This window comes from Chelmon rostratus, chromosome 23 (assembly GCF_017976325.1).
Source record: "Chelmon rostratus isolate fCheRos1 chromosome 23, fCheRos1.pri, whole genome shotgun sequence".
In the NCBI taxonomy this organism is placed as follows: Eukaryota; Metazoa; Chordata; class Actinopteri; order Chaetodontiformes; family Chaetodontidae; genus Chelmon; species Chelmon rostratus.
In genome coordinates, this window is record NC_055680.1 from 17,583,960 (window position 1) to 17,606,600 (window position 22,641).

The window sequence follows — 22,641 nt, forward strand, 5'->3', positions numbered from 1 at the left end:
TTTCCCTTGTTAAGAGTCAAACAACTGACATATAAACACATAAGAGACCTAAACCCTGCAAAATGTTAGCATGCAAACATGCTAACATAGGCCAGTGAACTTCTTTCCTTTTTTTTTTGTATAATTAATTGATTAATTAGCATGTTACCATTATCATTGAGAAGATGTTAGCATTTAACTCAAAGTATTTCTGGGGCATTTTTGCTTTTATTAGATACCCTAAAGTTTGTGAGGTAGCAGGGAGTGTTTGGGGAGGGAGGGGCCAGCATGCAGCAAAGACCCCCAGCCAGACTTGAACCAGAGACATTGATTGATTACACCATCAGCAGTAAAGACCTGTTGAACCTCAGAACACCCAGTGAAAGTGACACATTCCCAGCAGCCAGTGGACAACATGGAAGTGTGACATGTCTGACTTTGTCCCAAACACTTGAACGCAGCATCATTCAGTCTGAAAACAAACATTATGTAATGGCGGAGTCCCTAATCAGCTGATGTCTGATTTGAGGATGCTCATCCGCCACAGCTCCTGTTTGTTGTAAGATAATTAGCAGATAAACACAAATATAATCGTCTCTTTAGAACTCAGCATGTTTCAAACCATATGGACCAACAGAAGACGAGGCAGTCCGTCCCTTCTGTCCTTCAGCCGCTCATATGGAAATGACGAAGAGGAGGAGGAAGAAGGTGTAAATGTCTTGTCACAAAACAGCAAATAAAAACCATAATGTTGATAATGTGACACTGAATTTGTTTTTAATTAAACAGTAATATTTAATGAAACATAAAGAATAGACAGACATGAAGTGGAAAACAGTTTCTACCCACTGACTGTTTACAGTGTTTTAATAAAAAGGTTTTAGAATAAAACCCCATCAGAAGCATTTATTTGTCTCATTTATTTTGTCTCACTGTCATAATATATTGTTGACTGCTAAATTAAGGTGAATTGTTAATGTCAGAATCAGAAAAACACAGGTACACAGAATAAAAATGTGCATGAATTAAAAATAATGGTAAATGATAAGAGAGAAATAACAATATAATTATGTTGGGAAACTTTGAATAATATGCCAGTGTTCTTTAATAATTATTTTTAATTTGCAATTTTGTAATTAGGTACATTATTTATACACATTAATTCATCTTTGTGTGAGCATGTGTTTACAGACTTGTGCATGTTTAATTATTTATATAAAACTAACCTAATTGTTAATCTTAACTCATTGGTAATTAATATCCACTTATTAACTTGTCGTTTGTTTGTTTTTTTTTTCATTTGTTGAAAATTAATTAAATAATTACTTAAAATTAATAAATGCTTTATTTTACGGTGTACTTGTAACGTACATGTTGCTTTTACCTGTGATACGGTAATTTATCAACCAAAAACCTGCTGCGCCTCTTCTTCCGTCTTTACGGCTCGCTGTAGCCCACGTGTCCGGAAGTAGTTCCGCTTGTCCTGCTTGTGTTTTGTGACAGAAAAGCTCCAGTGAAGAAGCCGAGGAGTTGTAAAAGTTCGGTCCGGCTGGTGTGACGGGGGCCGGCGGGGTTATCCGGTGAACCCCGGGGCTGAAACATGGGCCTCCTGGCGAGTGTACGGAAGGAATGGTTCATCATCGGGATAGTGCTGGTCATCATATCGGCCAAACTGCAGCCCAGCGTCGGTGTTAAAGGAGGTGAGTGTGTCGGAGTTTGGGAACTGCTCAGTCACTTTTCATCAGGTCTAAAGCAGCGTTACTTTCTGAAAATACCTGCGTGTGAACACAACTGTCCTACAAACAACACATGCTGTGTTATATTAACTAACAGGGGTCACTACTTGTGGCATGTAGGTACCAGGCTTGGAAAGAGTTTCGCCTCTTTATCTTTACTGCTTGCTTATGGGCTCACATGATCTCACAGAGGAAGGCTTGAGAGCTTAAATTAAGCAATCAGAGTCACTAAAAACTTCGGCATGAGAGTAGTTCAACAGCCAGGATTTTACTTTTAATAAACTGCCAACTTTTAGACTTTGGTTAACTCTGTGGTGCCCAGCGCGCCAGGACGAGGACTGTAGGAATTATAAGAAAATTGCTCCAAAATGTTGAATTTCTACAAAAATACTTATTACTTCGAGTATATGATGCATGCCGAGATAAACGTGGAAACTTATTCACAATGATTATGTATAAGTTATTTATATAATTAATGGTTATGGGTGTCATAAAGGAAGGTGACTGTAAATTGTATGATTTTCTAAAAGGAGTTTCGTTATACAACACAAACAAGATGGAATGACTGGGGCTGGTGGGCTCTCCCTCACAGTGACTCCTGTGTGTTTGTGTGTCTGTCTGTGTGTGTGTGTGTGTGAGAGAGAGAGAGTGTGTGTGTTTGTGTGTGTGTGTGTGTGTGTGTGAGAGAGAGAGAGAGAGAGAGAGAGAGAGAGAGAGAGAGAGAGAGAGAGAGAGAGGGAGTGTTTCCTCTAACATTACCTGGCGCAGTAATGACACGTTGCATTCAGCAGTAACGTCAACACACACGAACACACCCCTCGGTTGGATGTCACTCACCGCCCCGCGTTCTCGTGTGCGCGTGCACGACGATATCATCTTGTTTGCCCACGTCACATCTTTTTATTTACTCATGTTTAGCAGTTGACATTATCAGGTGTGATCCACCAGAAACGTTCCCACGAGCCCTCACCTGATCTGTGAGCGTGGCTTGAGAAACCCTGAGAGATGAAGAAGTTTTATTACAGTGTTAATTTCCCAGACAAACACGGTTATCTCCAGTGATAAGTGGACTCAGTATAATCTGTGAGAGGCAGCAGAGATCAGCTCAGTCACACCTTCACATCTTATCCTGGAGATTAGATGAACTCCTGTGCTGCTACTGTCGGGATGCTGCGTTCAGGTGCAAACAGCAGACGTTACAGCAAAGTGACAGGATGCCTGTCACTGTCACTATTTTCCAGCAGTACTTTTTTCATTGTCCTTTCATTGTGACTAAATTCATTTGGCATCAAAGTTTACATGTCTAGACACTTCATTGCATCATTTTTTTGTGTTTTTGTCCAAAAATGTTTTCCACTCGCTCCTTTTCCCTCTTTTTTTATGGGATTTTCTTTTGTATTTCTTACATTTTCTTGCCTTTTGGTGTTATGTTAAATGTATTTCAGATTTTAGCAAAACCACAGGAAGTGTTTTGTTTTTTAGTATTTAGAAATAATAACGTTGTGTATAGTGGAGTAAAATATAGTGTTGATTAAACAGGTAATTTAAATGCACCACTGTGGGCTTCTGGGAAATAAAAAAAAAAAGATTTTTGTTTCAAACTTTCAGACATTTATAAAATTTATTTTAATTTTTCCATAATATTCACATGTGCTCTGCATGTTACTGGAGTTGCGGGACAGGGCGGTTGCTATGGTAACAGTGGTAAATAGATGTATTTTCCTCTGTCTCCCTCTCAGGTCCGCTGAAGCCAGAGATCACCATAGCGTACGTTGCTGTCGCCCTCATTTTCTTCAACAGCGGCCTGTCGCTGAAAACAGAGGTCAGAAACCGCCAGCGGCACCAGACGATGCTGAAACATGTCTGACAGCGACGGAGGCACATTAATGAGTCTTATTCTGTCTCTGCAGGAGTTGACCAGTGCGCTGCTTCATGTTCGGCTGCACCTGTTCGTCCAGTCCTTCACGCTGATCTTCTTCCCGCTGGCCATTTGGCTGCTGCTCAGAGTTCTCACGCTGACCGCCATCGACCAATGGCTGCTCAGAGGGTAGGACGTCTGTCTGTCTGTCTGTCTGTCTGTCTGTCTGTCTGTCTGTCTGTCTGTGTCTGTGTGTGTGTCTGTGTGTGTGTGTGAGAGAGAGTGTGAATGAATGGTGTCCTTTATTCAAGGCCCTGCCTCACTGTACCTGAAGGACGAGTTATGTACGGATACAAAGACCCACTTTCACTGCGACTACAAGCGATGGTGTGTGTGTGAGTGTGTGTCAGTGTGTGTGTGTCTGTGTGTGAGTGTGTGTGAGTGTGGTGCAGGTCTGTCAGCTTCCCCTGAAATCAAAGTTGTCCTTTATTTGGCCAAAATTAGTGTGAAATCAATCAGTAAGTTTGTCATTAAAAGCAGCTGCAGTGTAATGACACTCCACGCCACATGGGGGCGCTGTGAAATCAAAGATTACCTATGAGACAGGAGGAATCTCCAGGGGTGTTTTGAATTCAGTTTATTATGCCTCCCTTAGCCTCAGTCCTGTGTCCTTCAGTCTGTGACCCAGACATCGAGGGAGTCCACCGTCTTCATGAATTATCTGATCCCTTAAAAGTTCGGAAGAACCACAGTTTTGTCCTCGCCCCTGTGACACAACGCTGTCATATTACTTACAGCTGAAACGATCAGCCTCTCAAATGAGGGTGTTGCAGCTTTTCTCTGTTTCACATCACTGACTTTTGAACTGTGTTTGGATTTTGAAACAAGTCATGTGACTGAGAAACTGTAATTGGCATTTTTCACCGTTTTCTTAACATTATAGGTGCGTAACTAACCGATCAATCAAAAGAATAATGAAAATAATCGTTTGTCGCAGCCCTCTTAGTATTACTGCGTGATTGCAGGACTGCAGACAACCTGCCCACAGACTAATGCTGTTCATGAATTGTTTTATCTCAAACATAAATGAATAGCTGTACTTTGAGCTAAATGCTAACATCAGTGCTAACAGTCACTATGACAATGATAGCATGCTGCTGCTTTTAGTTGTCTGTCCTGTCTTTTTATTATCATCATCATCATCATTCGTCGAAAGCAAAGCCCCCATGTATGAGCAGAGCAGACCGTGACCTCTGACCTTTTCAAGGAGTGCACCAGAGGAAAGAAAATGTTCTTGCCGGCAGAAACAGATGATGATGGTGATCCCTCTCCTTCTTCCTCTTCGCCCCCTCCTCTTCTTTGTCCTCCTGTTGCTGCGGTTGCCTAGGTTACAAACGGTGAGCTGCATGCCCCCTCCGGTGTCCTCTGCCGTTATTCTCACCAAGGCTGTCGGAGGCAACGAGGTAACACACGCACACACGCACACACACACACACACACACACACACACATACACTCCTGTTATCATTATCCTCCACTGTTTGACAAATGGTGTAATATTGAAAAGTAATAAGCAGTGTGTTGGCATGTTGTCATAGTGACTGACTGTGCGTGTGTGTGTGTGTGTGTGTGTGTGTGTGTGCGTCCAGGCTGCTGCCATCTTCAACTCGGCGTTCGGAAGCTTCCTGGTAAGATGTGATGAGAGTGGAGTTTTAAAGGAGTCCAGCAGTAATGAAGCGTCAGTGTGAGCTCTGTGGGGACTGGAAGCTGTAATCGTGTCTTTCTGTCCTGCAGGGGATCGTGGTAACTCCGGTGCTGCTGCTGCTCTTCGTACGTCAGACCCGCCGAGTCCATGTTTTCACACCGAACACACACACAAACATCACACACATCGTCGTTACTCTTCAGCTTAAAGGACATTTTGAGAAATGCACATTTGCTTTCTTGGTGTGAGTTACATGAGTTGATTCCACTCTTAAAAACAGCAACTTAGCTTAGCTTAGCACAAACACTGTAAAAAGGTGAAAACCGTTAGCGTGCCTCCATCTAAATGTCAAAAATAGTCCGACACACAGCCCCCCCGGGAAGCAGTGAAGCAGTCTAGAAACAAACCTGCATTAACTGACCTGTTGTTGATTCCAGCACAACAAGCTGTAAATACGTAAAAAACACAACATCAATAGAAAAACTTTGACATGTTATCACCTTAAAATGATGCTAGATCAAACTTGTTCCCAAGCAGTTTGTCTTATACGCACCCAGCAGACACAGAACGACGTGATCATTCATGTTTGTGTCCAGTATTTGCTCTCTTTGAGCTCTGTTTTTGGTCTCCACCTCCAGCTCCTGAGGGAGATATCTGTCTCTTTAGCTGCTAAATGTTGCTCTGTGTTGACCAGCTGGTCTCTAACTGTGTCTGTCAGCTGTTTGCTGCTCAGCCGGTAGAGTACTGTGAGGCTTTTTGTGAATGAAAACAACGTGAGAGTGAATCAAAACCGAAACAACGAGCTGAAAAACTCCAGGACGATCCGTGAAGCTGAGGGCAGCGATAATGACTCCTCTCACATTACACACTTTTTATATAAAAATATTCAGTAGTTGAGTAATTCATTTCATTTTATAGCACGAGTTGCAAAAACTGAATCGGATGGAAATGAATGATAATGATATGATCAGCTGAAACTGCTGTTTTCAGACAAAAAGCTCCATAAACCCCCAGTTCACTGCCCACAGAGAGCAGCTGCTGAACGCAGCGGAGCATTTAGCAGCTGAGGGTGGGGGGAGACCAAAAACAGAGCAAAAAGACGACTCCTCTTCATCAGGTGGACGGAAACGCTGCCCCCAAGTGGCCAAAAGAATCAGCTGTTGCAGGTTTAACAGTCGTTTCAATAAGATTGAAGAATAAGATTGTTTCAGTCCACCTCCAAACTCCACCTGAATGAATGAATGTGAATAAAGTGACGTGTCTGTTGGACTCATTTGACCTCCTGCTGGTTCTCCTCCTGGTTCTCCTCCTGGTTCTCCTCCTGGTTCTCCTCCTCCAGCTCGGCTCTTCATCCTCCGTTCCCTTCACCTCCATCTTCTCTCAGCTCTTCATGACTGTGGTGGTTCCTCTGATCCTGGGTCAGGTAAGTGTGTGCGTGTGCGTGTGTGTGCGTTTGTGTGCGTGTGTGTGTGTGTGTGTGTGCGTGTGCATGTGCGTGTGTAGTAAATCTCTTTTCCGTGTGTGTGCGTGTGCGTGTGTGTGCGTGTGTGTGTGTGTGTGTGTGCGTGCGTGCGTGCGCAGGTGTGTCGTAGTTTCCTCAGGGAGTATCTGGAGCGGCGGAAGCTTCCGTTCGGCACCGTCAGCAGCGCCGTCCTCCTCATGATCATCTACACCACCTTCTGCGACACCTTCAGTAACCCCAACATCGAGCTGGACCCCAGCAGCCTGCTGATGGTCGTCCTCATCAGTCAGTACAAATGTCGTAATATCAGCTTCATTACACATTCAAACTCAAAGGCTCAAAATGTTAGCGACCGTGTTTGCTTCCGTTAACGGTTCAGAGGTCAGTTTTTTCTGACGTAGCTACGGGTCGAACCTGTTCTGGGTGGAGGGGTTGCTCTGCTCTCTGGTTCCTGAGGTGAACTCCACTTCGCATTAAAATAAAAGTTCGACATTTCAGGAAGTACTTTTATTCGCTTTCCTGCCTGCTGCTAGATGTGTAAGTTCGAAGCCGCAACAGGTTAGCATAGCTTAGCACAAAGACTGGAAACAGGGGGAAACTGCTAGCCTAGCTCCATCCAAAGATAACAGAGTTTATTATGTTGTTTATTATCTGGTTTGTTTAATCTGTTTAAACATGAAACAGTTTGACACTCTGGATTTTAGTCGAGCATCGCAGTGAAATGTGTTTCTCCTCTTGTCCTCTGCAGTTTTCTCCATCCAGCTGAGCTTCATGCTGCTCACGTTTGCCTTCTCTACCAGGTGAGGCTCCTCCTCCGTTACTCCACCCTCCACGTCTTCGTCTTCTCTTCTCGTCTTGCTTTGTTTCCATTCTGATGTCAGAGGTGCATTAAGCACATTTTCTAGCTTTGAAGTAAAAATTAGTGCACGGAAAGTAAAATGTCTCACAAAACGTCTGCACACGTTGCAGTAAAGTGCTGCAGCAGCTTTTTATGGAAGCAGAATCCTCCTCAGGCGTGCAGAAATACTTCATCATCCAGCTTTTCTAATGCAGCACAGCAGACTGAGTACAAATACTGCGATGAAGAAGTCAACAAGAGTAAAACTACTCGACAAGCACGAGTGGAGAACATGTGGAGGCTCACAGCTGTGCGATGTGTCTCCATATTAACGAGTATAAAGATGCTTTTACACAGGGAGCAAGTTTTTAAACAGGAAACAGTCACAGGTCAAAGGTCACAGCGCCCTTTTACTTCCTGTTTGTCTCCGCAGGTCAGGCTCAGGATTCAGCCCTGCAGACACTGTGGCCATCGTGTTCTGCTCCACACACAAGTCTCTCACTCTGGGTAGGCAAACGCACACACACACACACACACACACGCACACACACACTCACTCACTCACTCACTCACTCACATGTATTTCCTGATCTTCAGGAACAGATTGGAACGTGTGTGAAAACATGTGTTTTAAACATTTTTGGCACTTGTGACATAAACCGAGCGAGAGAATAGAAGAAAGAGAAGAAGAACATGTGTCACATCTGTTGGACTTTAGTATTTTCAGTTTTCATCAGACTCTCAGAGCAAACCATAATAACACATATATATGTCTCTCTGTCTCTGTCTCTCTCTCTGTCTGTCTCTCTCTCTCTGTCTGTCTCTCTGTCTGTCTCTCTGTCTCTATCTGTCTCTCTCTGTCTCTCTGTCTGTCTCTCTGTCTGTCTCTCTCTCTGTCTGTCTGTCTGTCTCTGTCTCTCTGTCTCTCTGTCTGTCTCTGTCTGTCTCTCTGTCTGTCTCTGTCTGTCTCTCTCTCTCTGTCTGTCTCTCTGTCTGTCTCTCTGTCTGTCTGTCTGTCTCTCTCTCTCTGTCTGTCTCTCTGTCTGTCTCTGTCTGTCTCTCTCTCTCCAGGTATTCCCATGTTGAAGATCGTGTTTGAGGGTTACGAGCATCTCTCTCTGATCTCAGTCCCTCTGTTGATCTACCATCCAGCTCAGATCCTGCTCGGCTCTGTTCTCGTACCATCGATCCGCAGCTGGATGACCAGCCAGCAGAAGGTGCACGCACGCACACACGCACGCGCACACACACACACACACACACACACACACACACGGGACCTGGGGATACGACTCCATCACTCACCATAACCTCCCTTCTTGTCCTTGTGTGGCGGCTGCATCCCAACACTAACCTCTTCACCTTTTCTCCTCTCCTGCAGCCTAGTTTGTTGTTGAGATAGGGCCGCATTCCAACACTGCTGCCCCGAGTGAGTAGAGAACTGACTCTGAAACAGCTTAATTACGTGATTTAATTCAAAAGAAACTCGTCTTTTTGCCGTTCATAATTGAACTGCAGATCTGTTGTGATCATGTGATCTTGTGACGTGTGTCCAGCGGGCTGATTTGGGTTTTTCTACCACTGCTGAATATGATCTGATTTGATCTCTTAGATCATTTGATTATAACTCCTCTCCGTCTGTACTCTGAGTGCAACGGCTCCCCCTGCTGTCAGGAAAACACCCTGCAGGAGTCACCTGCTGGACTCACCAGCTTCACTTCGATCCAGAACCAAAAGTGTTGACCTGGTTTGATGGTGGTGGGTGTGATGAGGAGGAAACTGATGCCAGACTGTGAACCATGAATCACATCACATCAAATTTCCAAACAAACTTACTGGAACGTTTCAGTTCAGTCAAACATTCATTATTTTTCATGCACCTCTTCAGATAATTACGTCTTTTTTCAAGTCGTGAGATTATTAATGAGCGGCGAGCAGCAGAGGGTCCAGGTGGGATTTGAATCTGTTCAATCATACAGACACGATCAGGACTGAAACAGTCGATTAGTTGATTAAGCAATTCAATTAAAAAATGAAATAATTGTTTTAATCTGTTTATCAATGATTTTTTTTCATATCATCTTTTGGTTTTGGAGTGTTGGTCAAAAAACAAGACATTTGAAAACAGAGTTCTGCAAAATATGACGGACATTTTCACTATTTTCTGATTTTTTTTTATTTGATCAAATGATTAATTGATAGATTAAGACAGGCATGTCCAAACACCGGGCCAACCAATCAACATCAAGGGATCCCTTAGTTATCAGCTGAAAAGGGAGATCAGCTGATTAAATGAGTCCAGCCTGGTGCGCTCCTCCTTGGTTGGAACGAAAACCTGCAGCCACACGGCCCTTTATGGAATAGTTTGGACATGGCTGGATTAAGAAAATAATCATTATTTGCCACCCTTGATCGATACATCTGTTATAAATCAAAATCATCTGATAAAATCAGACAAACTGATCAATCAGTCAGGGGTCCTGCTCAGCAACAGCTATTTTATTGATCGATTAAGCTGTTGTTTATCTATTCGATTGATTAATGTATGAAATTTTGAACTAATTGTGGAAAATGTCCATCACAGTCGATCAGGACCGAAGGTGGCGTCCTCATGCGTCTTGTTCTGTCCAACCAAAAGTCCAACAGAGATATTCTGTTTTCTGTCATATCAGTCGACTAATCCTCGCTGCTCTGTCTCTCTTTGTCTCGTTCTCTAATTATGGAACAACTTTTGTCATTTTTATGAAACTATGTTACTATATAAAAAACACAGTTACCTGCAGCCTGAAGTCAAATTAAATACAGTGACAGACTTTTATGATATGTAGTCATCATCACTGCAGTAAGAGATGAAGAAGCTGCCACTTCTTTACTTTTCCAGAGACGTGAGCTGAACATGTTCAGACCGGCTGGAAAGCACTTTATCTCCTGTTGTGTTTTGAGGAATCACAAATGATTTGTCACACTCACCGGCTGGTGGCGATGGTGGATTCACTCACCAGACTCCCTTTAAAAAATGCCACGTTTTAGCACAGAGCAGTGGCGTGCACAGACTTTTTGAAGGGCAGGGGCGAAAAGGAAAAAAGGGGCACATATAGCGTGTCCTCACCACTGAAGAGGGCACTTTAGCGTGCATTTTGGCGTCCAAGAGGGCACTTTAGCATGAGTTATGGCTCCCAGGGGACACTTTAGCACGCGTTTTGGCGTCCAAGAGGGCACTTTAGCATGAGTAATGGCTCCAAGGGGACACTTTAGCACGCGTTTTGGTGTCCAAGAAGGCACTTTAGCGTGCATTTTGGCTCCTAAGAGGGCACTTTAACGCGTGTTTTGGCTCCTAAGAGGGCACTTTAACGCGTGTTTTGGCGTCCAAGAGGGCACTTTAATGCGCGTTTTCAACAATTGGGCCATGAGGGCCCCCCCGTGCACGCCACTGGCACAGATGATGTCCCTCACTGTGTCTCCTCTGTTTATCTTCTGTCTGAATCCTCGCTCTGACACTTTCTGCTGCTTCTCTCTTTCTGTTCAGGCGGTGAAACTGTCGCCTGTTCAGCCCGTCTGATGAAGATAAAATTCGTGCTTTGTTATGGTGGACTACGTCGGAGGGAGACGCTTGTACGTGCCTTGTAACAACCAATCAACAGAGACCTCAGCCAACGGAGGGGGCATCTCCGTTTCTCCGGCAACAGAAAACTGATATTTCATATTTCCATCATATATATATATATTCTTTTATATTTAACAGAATCAAAAGTTCTATTTTTCTATGAAATACCCAAAAGTTCCTGCAAAGAGAGGTCAGCTGCTTGTTTTATTTTTTAACAAAAGGAGCGTTTGTTTTGAGCAGCAGCACCTCCCAGCAGGAACAGGAAGTGTGGAGTTACCGGGACCATTCTTTTTTATTTTTCCTGCTCTTTTCTACGTTTTTCTACTCGGCCTTTCTTCGTGCTGTCACTGCCAGAATGTGTGGACGCGTGTTTGCGTTCATGTTGAAACAAACGGATGCTGTATTATCTGATTAATACACAGTATAATAATGACAGCTGCTTTGGTTTCTGACACTTTGTAGAATAACGGGTGTTGAGTTAACAAATGATCTTTCCAGATGATGAAGGTGTGACGTGAACATTGAGGAAGGGGGTTTAATTTAACAGGCTGAAAAATGAATGACAGAAAAATGCTCCAATGAAAAAAGTCAAGTGATCCTTAAAGTTACGGTTCATCTCAGTCTACGACAAGTCGTGTTGTAGATGTCGGGATTTCACAGGATAAGTCAAAGCTTTGACCCACTGGTGGTGCTGGTAGAGGAAAAGTCAGGAGATCACCAAAATAACAGGGATTCATCATCTGAGCACCATGAAAGTCCATCCAGTAGTTGTTCAGACGGAGTATTTCAGCCTGGACCGCAGTGGACTGACGTAGCTAGCAGGGCTGAAAATGAAGTTCTTTGAACAGTACAGGGTCGGGTCTTAACTAGCATACTCTGTAAAACATAAATTCAGTAGAATGTGATAAACTGCTCATCCTTATTGACATAAACTCAACTGAAAACAGCACAAAGACATATATGATATATTTAATGTCTGACCTCATCAGCTTCAATGATTAAATAAATATATGATTATTCTGGATTTGATGCAGCAACACGTTTCAGACACGTTGGGGCAGGTTTCCCTGTTCAGAGGGATGACCGTGAATGTATCGTCATCACAACCAATAAAAGCTCCAACACATGACATCCATGAAAGACTGATCCTCAGTCCATTCAAACAGGGATCACAGTGTTTTTAGTTCATTTGTGACGTTCATGGACCAAACTGACACACGTGTCTGGAAAATGTACGGGCACGACTTTGCTCAGGGGCGTTATTTCCATGAAATCCCTCGCTAGCTGTCTGGCCTTACCTCTGGTGATCTGTGTCAGTTCTGTTTTCCAGGACCTTCTTCTGTGAGGGCTTTCATGTGGCATGGGGGCAGCCCCCCACTAGCCCCCAGCAGCCATGTTGGAGGGCCTCAGCTCTGTGAACAGTATTTCTGTTGTAGCAGATGGTAGCATTAGCATGTTAACGTTACCGCCCTGTATTTACTCAGTCATCCTGCTGGATTCTAGCACCTCGACCATCCATCGGGAGTTGCTCTTGTACTGATAAGAACATGACCCCTCACTGGCTTCCCATCTGATGTACATACACTGCCAGCCGTGTTCGCTGGAACCCGTCTGGTCTGCGCGGAACTCAATTCCACCTGAGGAACCTGCACCTTTGAGCTACTTTGTACTGCATGTCCTGCCCCCTATCTCTGGGGAAAATGTCCATATTGGACTATTCCGCAGTCCACAATTCACGTTCAGTGTTGAGTTGTAGCAACATGGATGTAAGGAGGTGGTGGAGGTGGCCAAAAGGTGGTGCTTGGGTGTGTGGCACATCCAACTTTTCTTCAACCCGTGACCTTAAACCTGCAATAACCTGCAATAATAAAATTTTTTGGCCACTTGGGGGCAGTGGAAACAAGTTGTGAACACATTTTAAGTTATGAGGCGGATTTGTTAGCAAACAGTCGCTTATTTACACATCCAGTAGTTACGGAGCAACATTGTCATTACTCTTTAGTCATGTTTGTGTCCACCAAAGTAAATTTTCACTCTCTCTTAGCTCTGTTTTTGGTCTCTGCCATCTTCTGGTGGAGATATCCGCCTCTTTAGCTGCTAAATGCTCCACCGTGTTCACCAGCTACGACTTAGCCAACCACTTAGCCGCTTTGTATTGAACAGCTGCCTGTTGCAGCTGAAAGCGACGCTATGAGAGTGAACCAGAACAGCAAAGTTGTGGTCGGACAGCGAAACGATGGCCTGAAACTCACTTTAAAGCTGAGGGAAGCTGCTGGGAACATTGTAACTGAACATAATTCAGGGATTTTGCAGAATCCTCTAATATCGCATGTAGAAAAAAGATAACCATGGGTTTACTTCAGGCACATTACACCGAGCCAAAGATGTAGTTCAAAGGTCTTTATTAGCCCGCCTCAGCTGCCAATGAGTTTGTCATTTCTTCTGAACATACAACGTCTTTGGCGGCACTGCCGGAGGAGGCCCTTATTGGGAGTGGTGGGAGTTATTGCATTTCCTCAGATGAAGATCCCCACATGAGATGATGAAGATAGATTGTCCGAGAGTTCGCTTTGACAGAAAACGTTACTGATCTGATCTTCAGCTCCTTGCTGTCAGCCTGGTTGGTAGAGATTTAAGCACCTATAACAAACTGGTGTCAGCCGCCGTTATTAAGGGGGTTATTGATGCCTCTACAGCACAAATGTAATTTCATTGGTTGTCAACCAACAGTCGGTTTACAGTCAGCCTCTGTCTGTTTACAGTGTGATTGATTTGCCAGCAGTATATTTTGGAAGGAAAGATATGAAGTAGGGTTTGTATGGGTCTGTTCTGTTTCTTTTAAATAAACATATGAGGAAGTAAAACAACCAATGTGATTTTTTTTTGCATCACTCTGACTCTCACTTGCTGCACAAATTCTCACCAAAAACAATAAGCAAAGCAAAGTTTTCCAGGACTTAGTGCTTCTTTTTGTGTTTTTCTGTGCCGCTAAATGGACCACATATTTGTTGGCTCTGTCGTTGTACAAACATAAACTCCTGCACAGTTTGCACGCTGTAAAACCAGATTTTAATCTGCCCCTCTAGAGACTGCAGTGCCTTGAATTGGGTTTTCTTACTTGTATGTAGTCAGTGCTCCTCTCTGTCACACAATGTTACACCTCAGGGCCAGTTTAGATCCAGAAAATATGCAACAAATCCTCGTATTTGTGAAGAAAAACACTCGGGGAATTATTGGCAGTTCGTTAATTTCACAGCTCCGACTTTTTTGGACAGATGGCTCTTCTGTCACATCATTTGGACGAAGTAATGATAAAATAAGACTGTGAAAACTCTGCCAACAGACCTTAGAGGCCTTGTGCCACTTCTAACACACGACCAGACCCACATGATTTGAAATGACTAAGCAGCCGGCACTGCCATCCATAAAACCGCATGCTACAAGAGCTAAATAAAGAATCACACAATGTATACAACAGAAAATATGTTTTATTATATATAAGTGCATCCAAATAATAAGACATGCCAAATAGATGAAGAGGTAATGATCTAATAATGGTGATAAGCAGCACTGTGTACATGAACATCACAGGGACAAAATCCTAATCATAATGTGCGTACGTAGGATTTGGTTAGTTATCCTGTCAGCATGCTAAATACACATGCAAATCCTATATAAATATACTATCTGACTATACAGTCATAGAGCAGGACTTACAGCCTCTGTGTCACTATCATCACATGTCCATACAGTTTGCTGTTTCTATCTATCTTTCTGATGCATGCTAAAAACAGTGTCCAGCAAACGCTGCAGTCTGTAAATTTCTTAGTTGAGGAGGCAGATTGTAGTTTTAGTTCTCCAAACGTGTTAGAGGGAGAAATCTCTGGAGGAAGACATTTTTAGCCGAGTACATTTTCTCGATCACAAGTGAACTACTTGGGAAAACAAAATCAAAACTCCTGTTGATGATTGCCAATGAATGTTACACTCCACAACACAAAAGAGGGTGGAACAAACTACATGCTATAATTTTGATATAGAGCGCTGGTGGCGCAGCTAAAAGAGTAAAATTCTGTCACAGCGTTTATATTTTGGCCAAATGTTGGCACTAGTTAAAAACTCAGTTTAAATTTGAAAGAAATTTCATCTTTTAGAGATCAATTACCTCAATAGATTCACTACAGTGTGCCCTTACATTTTATTATACAAGAATAAAGTCTGGCCTGATGGTGGAGCCAGATGTATGGTTAGCCTACATAGTCACCAAAGGTGATTCATCCTCTGAGGATCATTCACAGCAAGCTTCATGACAAGCTGTCAAATACCCTTTGAGATCCTTCGTCAGGCAAAAACAGATTTGCTAGAGGCGACATTTCAATCTCACTGTGATGCTAAACAAAAGGCAATCTGCCCTGTAGCTGTCAAGATATCTAGCTTTGGACCACAACAACAGACGGACTGACCCAAGTTGCCATCATTAAGCCTCAAAGCTAGTGGGGCAAAAATACATAAAAACAACCTTGTTTTATTCATTAATGAAGATTATGATGGTGTTTTTACAATGATGTAAAATAGCTTGGCTTAGAGGCTAATTGGAAAGGCACGTGAGGCTAAGTAGCTGCCATCGATAAGGTAACTTTGTATATTTGTATTTTTCACTTAGTAACAGAATGCTGCACTTCATTATGTAATTTTCAGCCCAATATAATGTTGCCAAGAGCACCCACACTAAGAGCAGATACATTTGTACCTAGAATTATCTATATGCGCAGCTTGTATCTTAGTCTCCAGGTGTTGCTAGTATATCATACTCCGCCAGGAGGACGAAACTGTTCTCTCTGATTCTCCGGACTCTGACCAGGTCTCCACACTCCTGGACATGGATCAGCCCTCTCTCTCCTCTCTCATACTCTCTCTCCCTGTCGTTCAGCGTCACCTCCGTCTGCTTACCACAGGCTTGACGGTACATGTACCTTACCCCGACCACCAGTACCATGCCCAAGCCAGCTGAGCAGCCCAGAAGCATGCCCAGCTCCCAGGCACTGTGTCTGGGGATAATGTCTGGATACTTCCCTCCCTTGTCTGGAGTTCCAGAGGGATTGGAGGGACGTTTGGGTTTAGTATCAGTGTTGGGAAGGTTTGGTTTTAACTCGTGGCCAAAATTTGGTTTTAAGCTTGGGTCAAAGTTTGGGTGGGCTTCAGGGTTTGGGTGAACCACTGTTCTGGGTGTTGGTAGGTTGAGGTTGGGCTCAGGTTCAGATGATGCAATGTGATTCTGGATTAGCAACCTCTGAGCTAGGGTGAGTTGTTGAGAAGGTACAGGAGAAGAGGTGGACATGAGGCGGTGATAGAGAGAGCGACGCGGAGCAGGAGAGGGTTCTGGATGAGGTGTGGTAGACTGGGAGGACACCAAAGAAGTGGAAGACACGTTGGAGGAAGATGAAGAACCCATTGAGAATGAAGGAAATGTTGAGGTGGGAGTAGAGCTAGATGAGGAAGAAGGAGGAGGTGAAGGGGGGGACGAAGCAGAAGAAATGGAAGAAGCTGATGAGGCAGTAGAGGAGGAGGAGAGGGCTAGAGAGATGGTGGAGGAAAAGGGTGAGGAAAAGGTAGAACTTGTGAGAGACTGGGAGGAGGTAAAGGGAGAAGTGGAAGAAGGAGATAAAGGGACTGATGAAGGATAGTCGGAGGAGTTCAAGGAGGGTATGGTGGAAGACGTTACAGAGGACGGCATGGGGGAAAGTGAGGAGGGTTGGACAGAGGGAAAATTAGGAGGAATGGAGATCGGGGAAGGAGAAGGGAGAGCAGAAAGGGTTGGAGCTGTTCTGGGTTGGTTCTTCATGGAGGAGGAAGATGGAGAAAACAAGAAAGAGGCATGGGTGAAAGAAGTTTGCATGGGTACTGGGGTCGAACTTCTGGTGCGATAAAGAGGAGTGGTGGAACCAGGGTGGACGAGAGAAGAAATAGGCAAAGTGTGGGTGGAAGAAAAGGATGAAGAATGACGTGTGGACAGGTGAGTAAACACTGAAGGAGTGACTGAGGGGATGGAGGCAAAGATGGGCCTCATGGTTTTGATCTTTGCTTGAGACTGAAGATCTTTGACCTCTTTACCCTCACCCACTGTAAAGGTCGGGTCAAACCTAGATGTGAAGGGAAGAGTTACTGAGGCTTGAGTTTTCTTCCATCCACTCGTGTGTGCCTGTGGTGCACCTGTTTGGGAATGGGGTTGGGACCATGGTTGGGGTGATGTATCAGATTGGGACTGGTCTATCTGGGGAAAGCTATCTTGACCCTCAGTTTGAGTTGGGATAGTTTGAGGCTGGGCTTGGGGAAAACTATTCGAAGGTTGAGGGTGAGGAAGGCTGCTCAGAGGTGCAATTGTTTGAAGCTGAGAGTGAGGTGGACTCGTGTGTCTGTGCCTAGTTTTTGGGCCTGATGGACTATTTTCAGGCTGACGGTCTGGCTGGTTGTGGGATGGGACATTCAGGAGTTTGCTGAGAAGGGGCTGAAGGGATACAGGGTGGCCCTGACTGAGGGATGAACTTGTGCTAGACTGGAGAAAGGACTGAAGGGTAGGAGATTTAGACCGGAGAATTAGGTTTGGCGAAGAGGTTTGGGACTTGAAAAAGGGCATAGATGTCTGGGAGAAGAGAAAGGTCTGACTTGTTACTGTTTGAGACTGGAGGAAAAGTTTAGATGAAGTTTGAACCTGAAGAAAAGGCTTGTGTGAAGAAGTTTGGGACTGGCTGCCCATTTCACCTGAACTACTCTGGGTCTTGAACTGTACAGAAGTAGTTTGGTCCTGGATTGGTCCTCTTGGATTCTGGGATGTGGATCTTGGAAGATTTGTGTAGTGGAAGCTGTGATTGGTCGCTGTGGTTTCAGGATTTAATGTTGTGTCTTTTGTTTCAGGAACATTATGCGGTTTTGGATCCTGGAAGTTTATCTTTGCCTCTTTTCTTTCCATCTCACCAGACTTCACAGAGGGGAGGGAAACAAGGGAAGGAGGATTGGTTGTGTTTTGCACTGTGATGTTGGGCAAAAGAGTGGTAGTAGCTTCCATCCCTCTAGCCTCTGCTGAGGACAAAGAGGCTGTGAAGGGAAAGCGGATGGACGAGAAAAGAGGCCTCTTGAGGTCTTTGTTATGAGTGACAGGGGTTCCTGTGTCAGTGCCTGTATCTACAGTCACAAGTGAAAGGGATCCTGAAGTTGGATAGGTGTCAGCCTCACTACCTTTGGTAGGATTTTGAAGATATCCTAAAGTCACAGGGCTGTTCCTTTCATTAACTGCCTGATTTGTCAGGCTAAGTCCAAGGTAAGCCAAAATCGCAAAGCTGTTCTTCTCCAGGACTGGATGAGTGACCTTTGTTGGTGTTTCCTGCGATCTGTAGCTTTGGGTTCCACTGCTTGTTGTTTTCGGGAGCCCTGTGGTAGTACCAGGACTGACTGTCTCGTTTGTTTGTTTGATGGATGCTCGATTGGCTCTGGAAGCTTTGAGGCAAGAAGGTGAGAGAAGAGCAAGGTAATAGTTATGATGGGGTGGGGCCTGGAGTTGCATCTTTTAGCTTATCATAAATAATGAAATTCAGACCACGTCTTCCTGAGCTTTAGGTAAACAGAGAGGTACAAAACATTCTTTTTCACTGGATATTCCATATGTACATTCAGAAATGCACCAGTTGCGTACCTGGCGGAGCAGGAACTTCATCTTCCTGCGGTGCAAAAGTTGAATTCCCTCCATCCACTCCTGTAATGTTGCTCCCATTCCAAGGAGTACGACTCCCATCACACACCACTGGAGACTCAATACCTGCCCAGTATACAAAGTAAGACTGCACCACTGTGATGCTGGAATGATAAAGAGGTTTGTGCATTGCTGAATACAAATTATCCAAATGCACAAAAAAACTAAATGATAAACCAAATATTCACATTAGAACAGGATTCCGTATGATGTCTCACTGCATGTCCTTTCACCAGTATTTGACTGCTCGTTACATTAGTGGTCTTTTACAACCCTGAACTGGTGGACACATACTTACTAGAACCTGATGTCTCCCATGGGGGCATCAGGAGCCCTCCACACAAACGAGAGGTTTCTCTTCAGCTGTTTGTCAGAGTGTGTGAGGGTGTCGCCTTCTGAGAGGCAGCGCAGGGTGTGTGTGCCAGGGGGCGCGAGGGTCCAGGAGCCACCCACCAGCACCGGGCCCAGTCTTGTAGGCCTGACTCCAGCTCCGGGTCCAGTCCTGGCCTTGACCCCGACTCCCGCCCCGCCCCTAGCACCCTCCACAGTGCGAGCCTGGAGCAGAAAACCCATGAAGTCTCGAGAGCTTCGGACCGTTACTTAGGACACAAGTATGGATTCAGAGACACAGAAGAAGAGACACTGAGTTTTTACAGAGTCGTTACAATACAACACAATACAACCTAAGTACAAATATTCATCTTTTTTTGTTTTCAGTATGCCACTGTCCTATCCTTCTTTTACGATGTTTGTCTTCAATCCACACCCTCTGGGCCAGTTAGATTTGCAAGATCACACGAGATTACGCAACGTGAGAATCCATCTTGCCAGGCTTCAAATTATGCGCTCGTGGCCGAACCACAGTGGTTCGAACCAGTCAGCGTCCTATAAGGAACACGTGGCAGCTATGGGCATGGGTTAGGAGTGATATTGGCAAAACTGCTCAGACATGAACAATGGTGGTTTCTAAGAGATTAATGCAGATGTTCGTTGATCTGATTGGTTGAAGTTGCCCTATGATCGACAGTAATAGAGAGATGGTTCGTCCAATCATCTGTCAAGTATATTTTGACACTTTCCATGGATGACTTCACAGATGGTTCTGTGTAATGACCCATCTGGGACGTCAGGTTACTTTAAAGCCGAGAAAGAGTCGGGCTCGCCTCAGATTTTTACTATCTATTGTTAGTGGGTTTAAATCTCTGACCATGAACAGCAATGTCCCTGATTCAGATCCAGCAAGAGATCTCAGTTCTATGTTATTCTCTATCTCTTTTCCCCTTCATTTCCTGTCATCTCTCTGGTGTCAGTTCTAAAATTAGTAAAATAGTACAAGCGACTAACTGCCCTAGCAGGTAAGTTGGTTATTAATTGGCTAATCAGTGAGTTAAAGATAGTTAATCACTACCTGTGACTAACTGGCCAGGCAGGTAGGTGGAGCTGGATGTGCGCAGGGTGACGTGGCTGTGCCGCGGGTCCAGGGGTTGAGCGCGGATGTGGCCGGGAATCATTTCTTGACAGGAGGCGTGACTGGCACCACGGGAGAACGACAGGGTGGACGGAGCCAAGGACAATAAGACCATACCCACCCCGAAACTGTGGAGGGTAGGCAGCATCTCTACACGCACACACACACACACACACACACACACACACACACACAGGCACAGTGGAGACAGTTCACTGGACTTCTCTTTTAAAGACCAAATGAAATCACATTCGACACCACTTATCAGTGAGGAGCACAAGCGACCCGTGGTGGTGGTATCAGTGACTGTAATAATGAGCCCACACAGGTTAAATACCTGGGACTCCCCACCAGAAGTTTCCACAGCAAAGTCCAGTTAGCCTTGACTCAGTCCTTCTAGACACCAGCAATCATTTTTATTCTCACTATTCTCACTACAACTGGGACTGAAATCACAGTCGCAATATCTGTCAAAAATGTGATTCGTGTGCAATGTGATATGCAAAAAAAATCTGACTGAAATATATACTGGCAGTATTTATTTTTTTTTACATCAGACCTAACGAGAAATTTATTTTTTGCCTGAAGCCAGTTCATAAATCCTTCAAACTGAGTCATAAATAGGTTTAATTTTTAAAAAAGGGCAAATAATGTCCTAAAACAGCTCGACAGTGTTCATTTATTAAACAAACAGGAGGAAGTGGAGCATCTGTTGGGGACTATTTTCAACAGTGGATTAATCCACATTTGGTGCTGTAGTGAGTGTTTGTGGCAGCAGGACGGTGTGTGTGTGTGTGTGTGTGTGTGTGTTCATGGTGATGAAGGAACATGTGAGCCAGAGCGACAGTGAGGCTCTAAGGCACAGAGGAAGAAGATATCAGGCTACGGACCTATCCTTTAATAAACCTGGTATGTTAATCAACTCATTAACATCTAATTAACAGGGAAGATAAAGTTAGATAACAATGAGAAAACAAGCAGAGATGTTTGTTAGAGAATACTGATTTAACGTTATCCAGACCCAACAAACGGTCCATAAGGGAGACATCGTGTCTTCATCCATTCATCTACATGAGAGACCCAAAGAAAATAATCCAAATAATGTCCCGTGTTTAATCAATGATTTAATCAATCATTGATTAAATAGAGATCATCTTCATTTTCTGTCTGTGGGATTTTTCTTATTGCTGCTTTTGTCAGTTTTATGCAGGACGTTATTATCAACATGTTGCTCATTAAGCAAATATATCCTCTAAATGAAGAGTTTACAAATGAATGGATGGATGGATGGATGGATGGGTGGATGGATGGATGGTGCAGCAGGGGCAGAGAGAGACACATGGTTGGATGAATTTTATCCATGAGCATCCTTACCTTGTTGAGCAATGACCCTCAGGACGTCTACAAAATCTCACAACCTAATCTTCTTCTTCTTCTTCTTCTTCTTCTTCAGGTTGTAAAGACTCGCCTCCTCGCAGTCCTCCAGCTCAGTCGTGGTGCTGCCGAGTGTTTTAAAGACTCTGGACTGTTTGAGTCCCAGCAGACAGCGGTGATCCTGTGTGACTTCAAAGTCTGCTTGAAGTGTATGAGGATGATCTTGAAGTTTGGAGGTTTAGAGACTCTGAGGGTCCAGGATGTGGAGGGAGGGGCGGGGGGTGTAGAACCAGGATATGTAGATTTGCAGCTCGTATCCCTAAACCACCACCACAGTGTGTTTAGATGCAGCCTCTGCCGGCTCAGCTTTAGACTTCTGTTCTCATTCGTTGACGTTTTTTATTTTCCTGAATCCACCTGAGATGATAAAAGAATATGAACTGTTTATATTCAGTTCATTTCTGCACCCTGTTATACCAAAACCAGAGCAGATCCTCGACGTTAAGGAGTTTAATGAAAGCCTGTGTGCAGCAGTTGATAAATCAGACACAGTGGTGCACAGTCCAGCAGTTCAACACAGAGATTCAAATGAGCTGATTCGTCTTGAATTCAGTGTGAGCTGATGCTAAAGTGATGCTGCGGGGCTGGAAGAGACCCCACGCTGCCGCGGGTGTTTATCCGCCCCTGGAGCTGGACTGAAGTCACACAACCAGGCTGGTTCAACCAATCAAATTCAGGTTTCTTTAGCAGGCTTTAACTAACTGTTGAAACCCGTCTGATCCTCGGCCACAGGGCATCAGCCTGCAGATAAAACACCTGACCTGGAGCTGGACCGGCTCAGGACCTGCAGGTACCCTGCAGGAGGAAGGACGA

At 44.3% G+C, this 22,641-nt stretch overlaps 2 protein-coding genes across 2 annotated transcripts; one reads left to right on the top strand and one right to left on the bottom strand.

Moving 5' to 3' along the window:
- The first annotated feature begins 1,472 nt into the window (after positions 1 to 1,472).
- slc10a7 (solute carrier family 10 member 7) lies at positions 1,473 to 14,041 on the top strand. Its single transcript, XM_041965683.1, has 12 exons — positions 1,473 to 1,679; positions 3,455 to 3,537; positions 3,626 to 3,762; positions 4,961 to 5,036; positions 5,223 to 5,261; positions 5,368 to 5,403; positions 6,618 to 6,701; positions 6,860 to 7,025; positions 7,489 to 7,540; positions 8,012 to 8,085; positions 8,650 to 8,795; positions 11,105 to 14,041. The coding sequence occupies exons 1-12, from the start codon at positions 1,580 to 1,582 to the stop codon at positions 11,135 to 11,137; spliced, it is 1,026 nt and encodes a 341-aa protein (XP_041821617.1). The 5' UTR covers positions 1,473 to 1,579; the 3' UTR covers positions 11,138 to 14,041.
- A 1,571-nt stretch (positions 14,042 to 15,612) lies between these two features.
- On the bottom strand, positions 15,613 to 20,542 carry si:ch73-14h1.2 (reelin domain-containing protein 1). Its single transcript, XM_041965738.1, has 5 exons — positions 20,335 to 20,542; positions 19,225 to 19,525; positions 18,870 to 19,030; positions 15,988 to 16,756; positions 15,613 to 15,649 (listed from the first exon to the last, which is right to left on the bottom strand). Exons 1-5 carry the CDS (start codon positions 20,540 to 20,542, stop codon positions 15,613 to 15,615), a joined length of 1,476 nt encoding a protein of 491 aa, XP_041821672.1.
- Positions 20,543 to 22,641: the final 2,099 nt, after the last annotated feature.

Excerpts from the sequence above, each read along its gene's own strand:
- slc10a7 (XM_041965683.1), top strand. The coding sequence starts at position 1,580 with ATGGGCCTCCTGGCGAGTGTACGGAAGGAATGGTTCATCATCGGGATA. Across the intron at positions 3,763-4,960 it reads GACCAATGGCTGCTCAGAGG|GTTACAAACGGTGAGCTGCA; the intron begins GTAGGACGTCTG and ends GCGGTTGCCTAG. Across the intron at positions 7,541-8,011 it reads ACGTTTGCCTTCTCTACCAG|GTCAGGCTCAGGATTCAGCC; the intron begins GTGAGGCTCCTC and ends TTGTCTCCGCAG.
- si:ch73-14h1.2 (XM_041965738.1), bottom strand. The coding sequence starts at position 20,542 with ATGCTGCCTACCCTCCACAGTTTCGGGGTGGGTATGGTCTTATTGTCC. Across the intron at positions 19,526-20,334 it reads GCCTGGCCAGTTAGTCACAG|TAACGGTCCGAAGCTCTCGA; the intron begins GTAGTGATTAAC and ends TTGTGTCCTAAG. Across the intron at positions 16,757-18,869 it reads TGAAGTTCCTGCTCCGCCAG|CCCTCTCCTCCTCCTCTACT; the intron begins GTACGCAACTGG and ends CCATCTCTCTAG.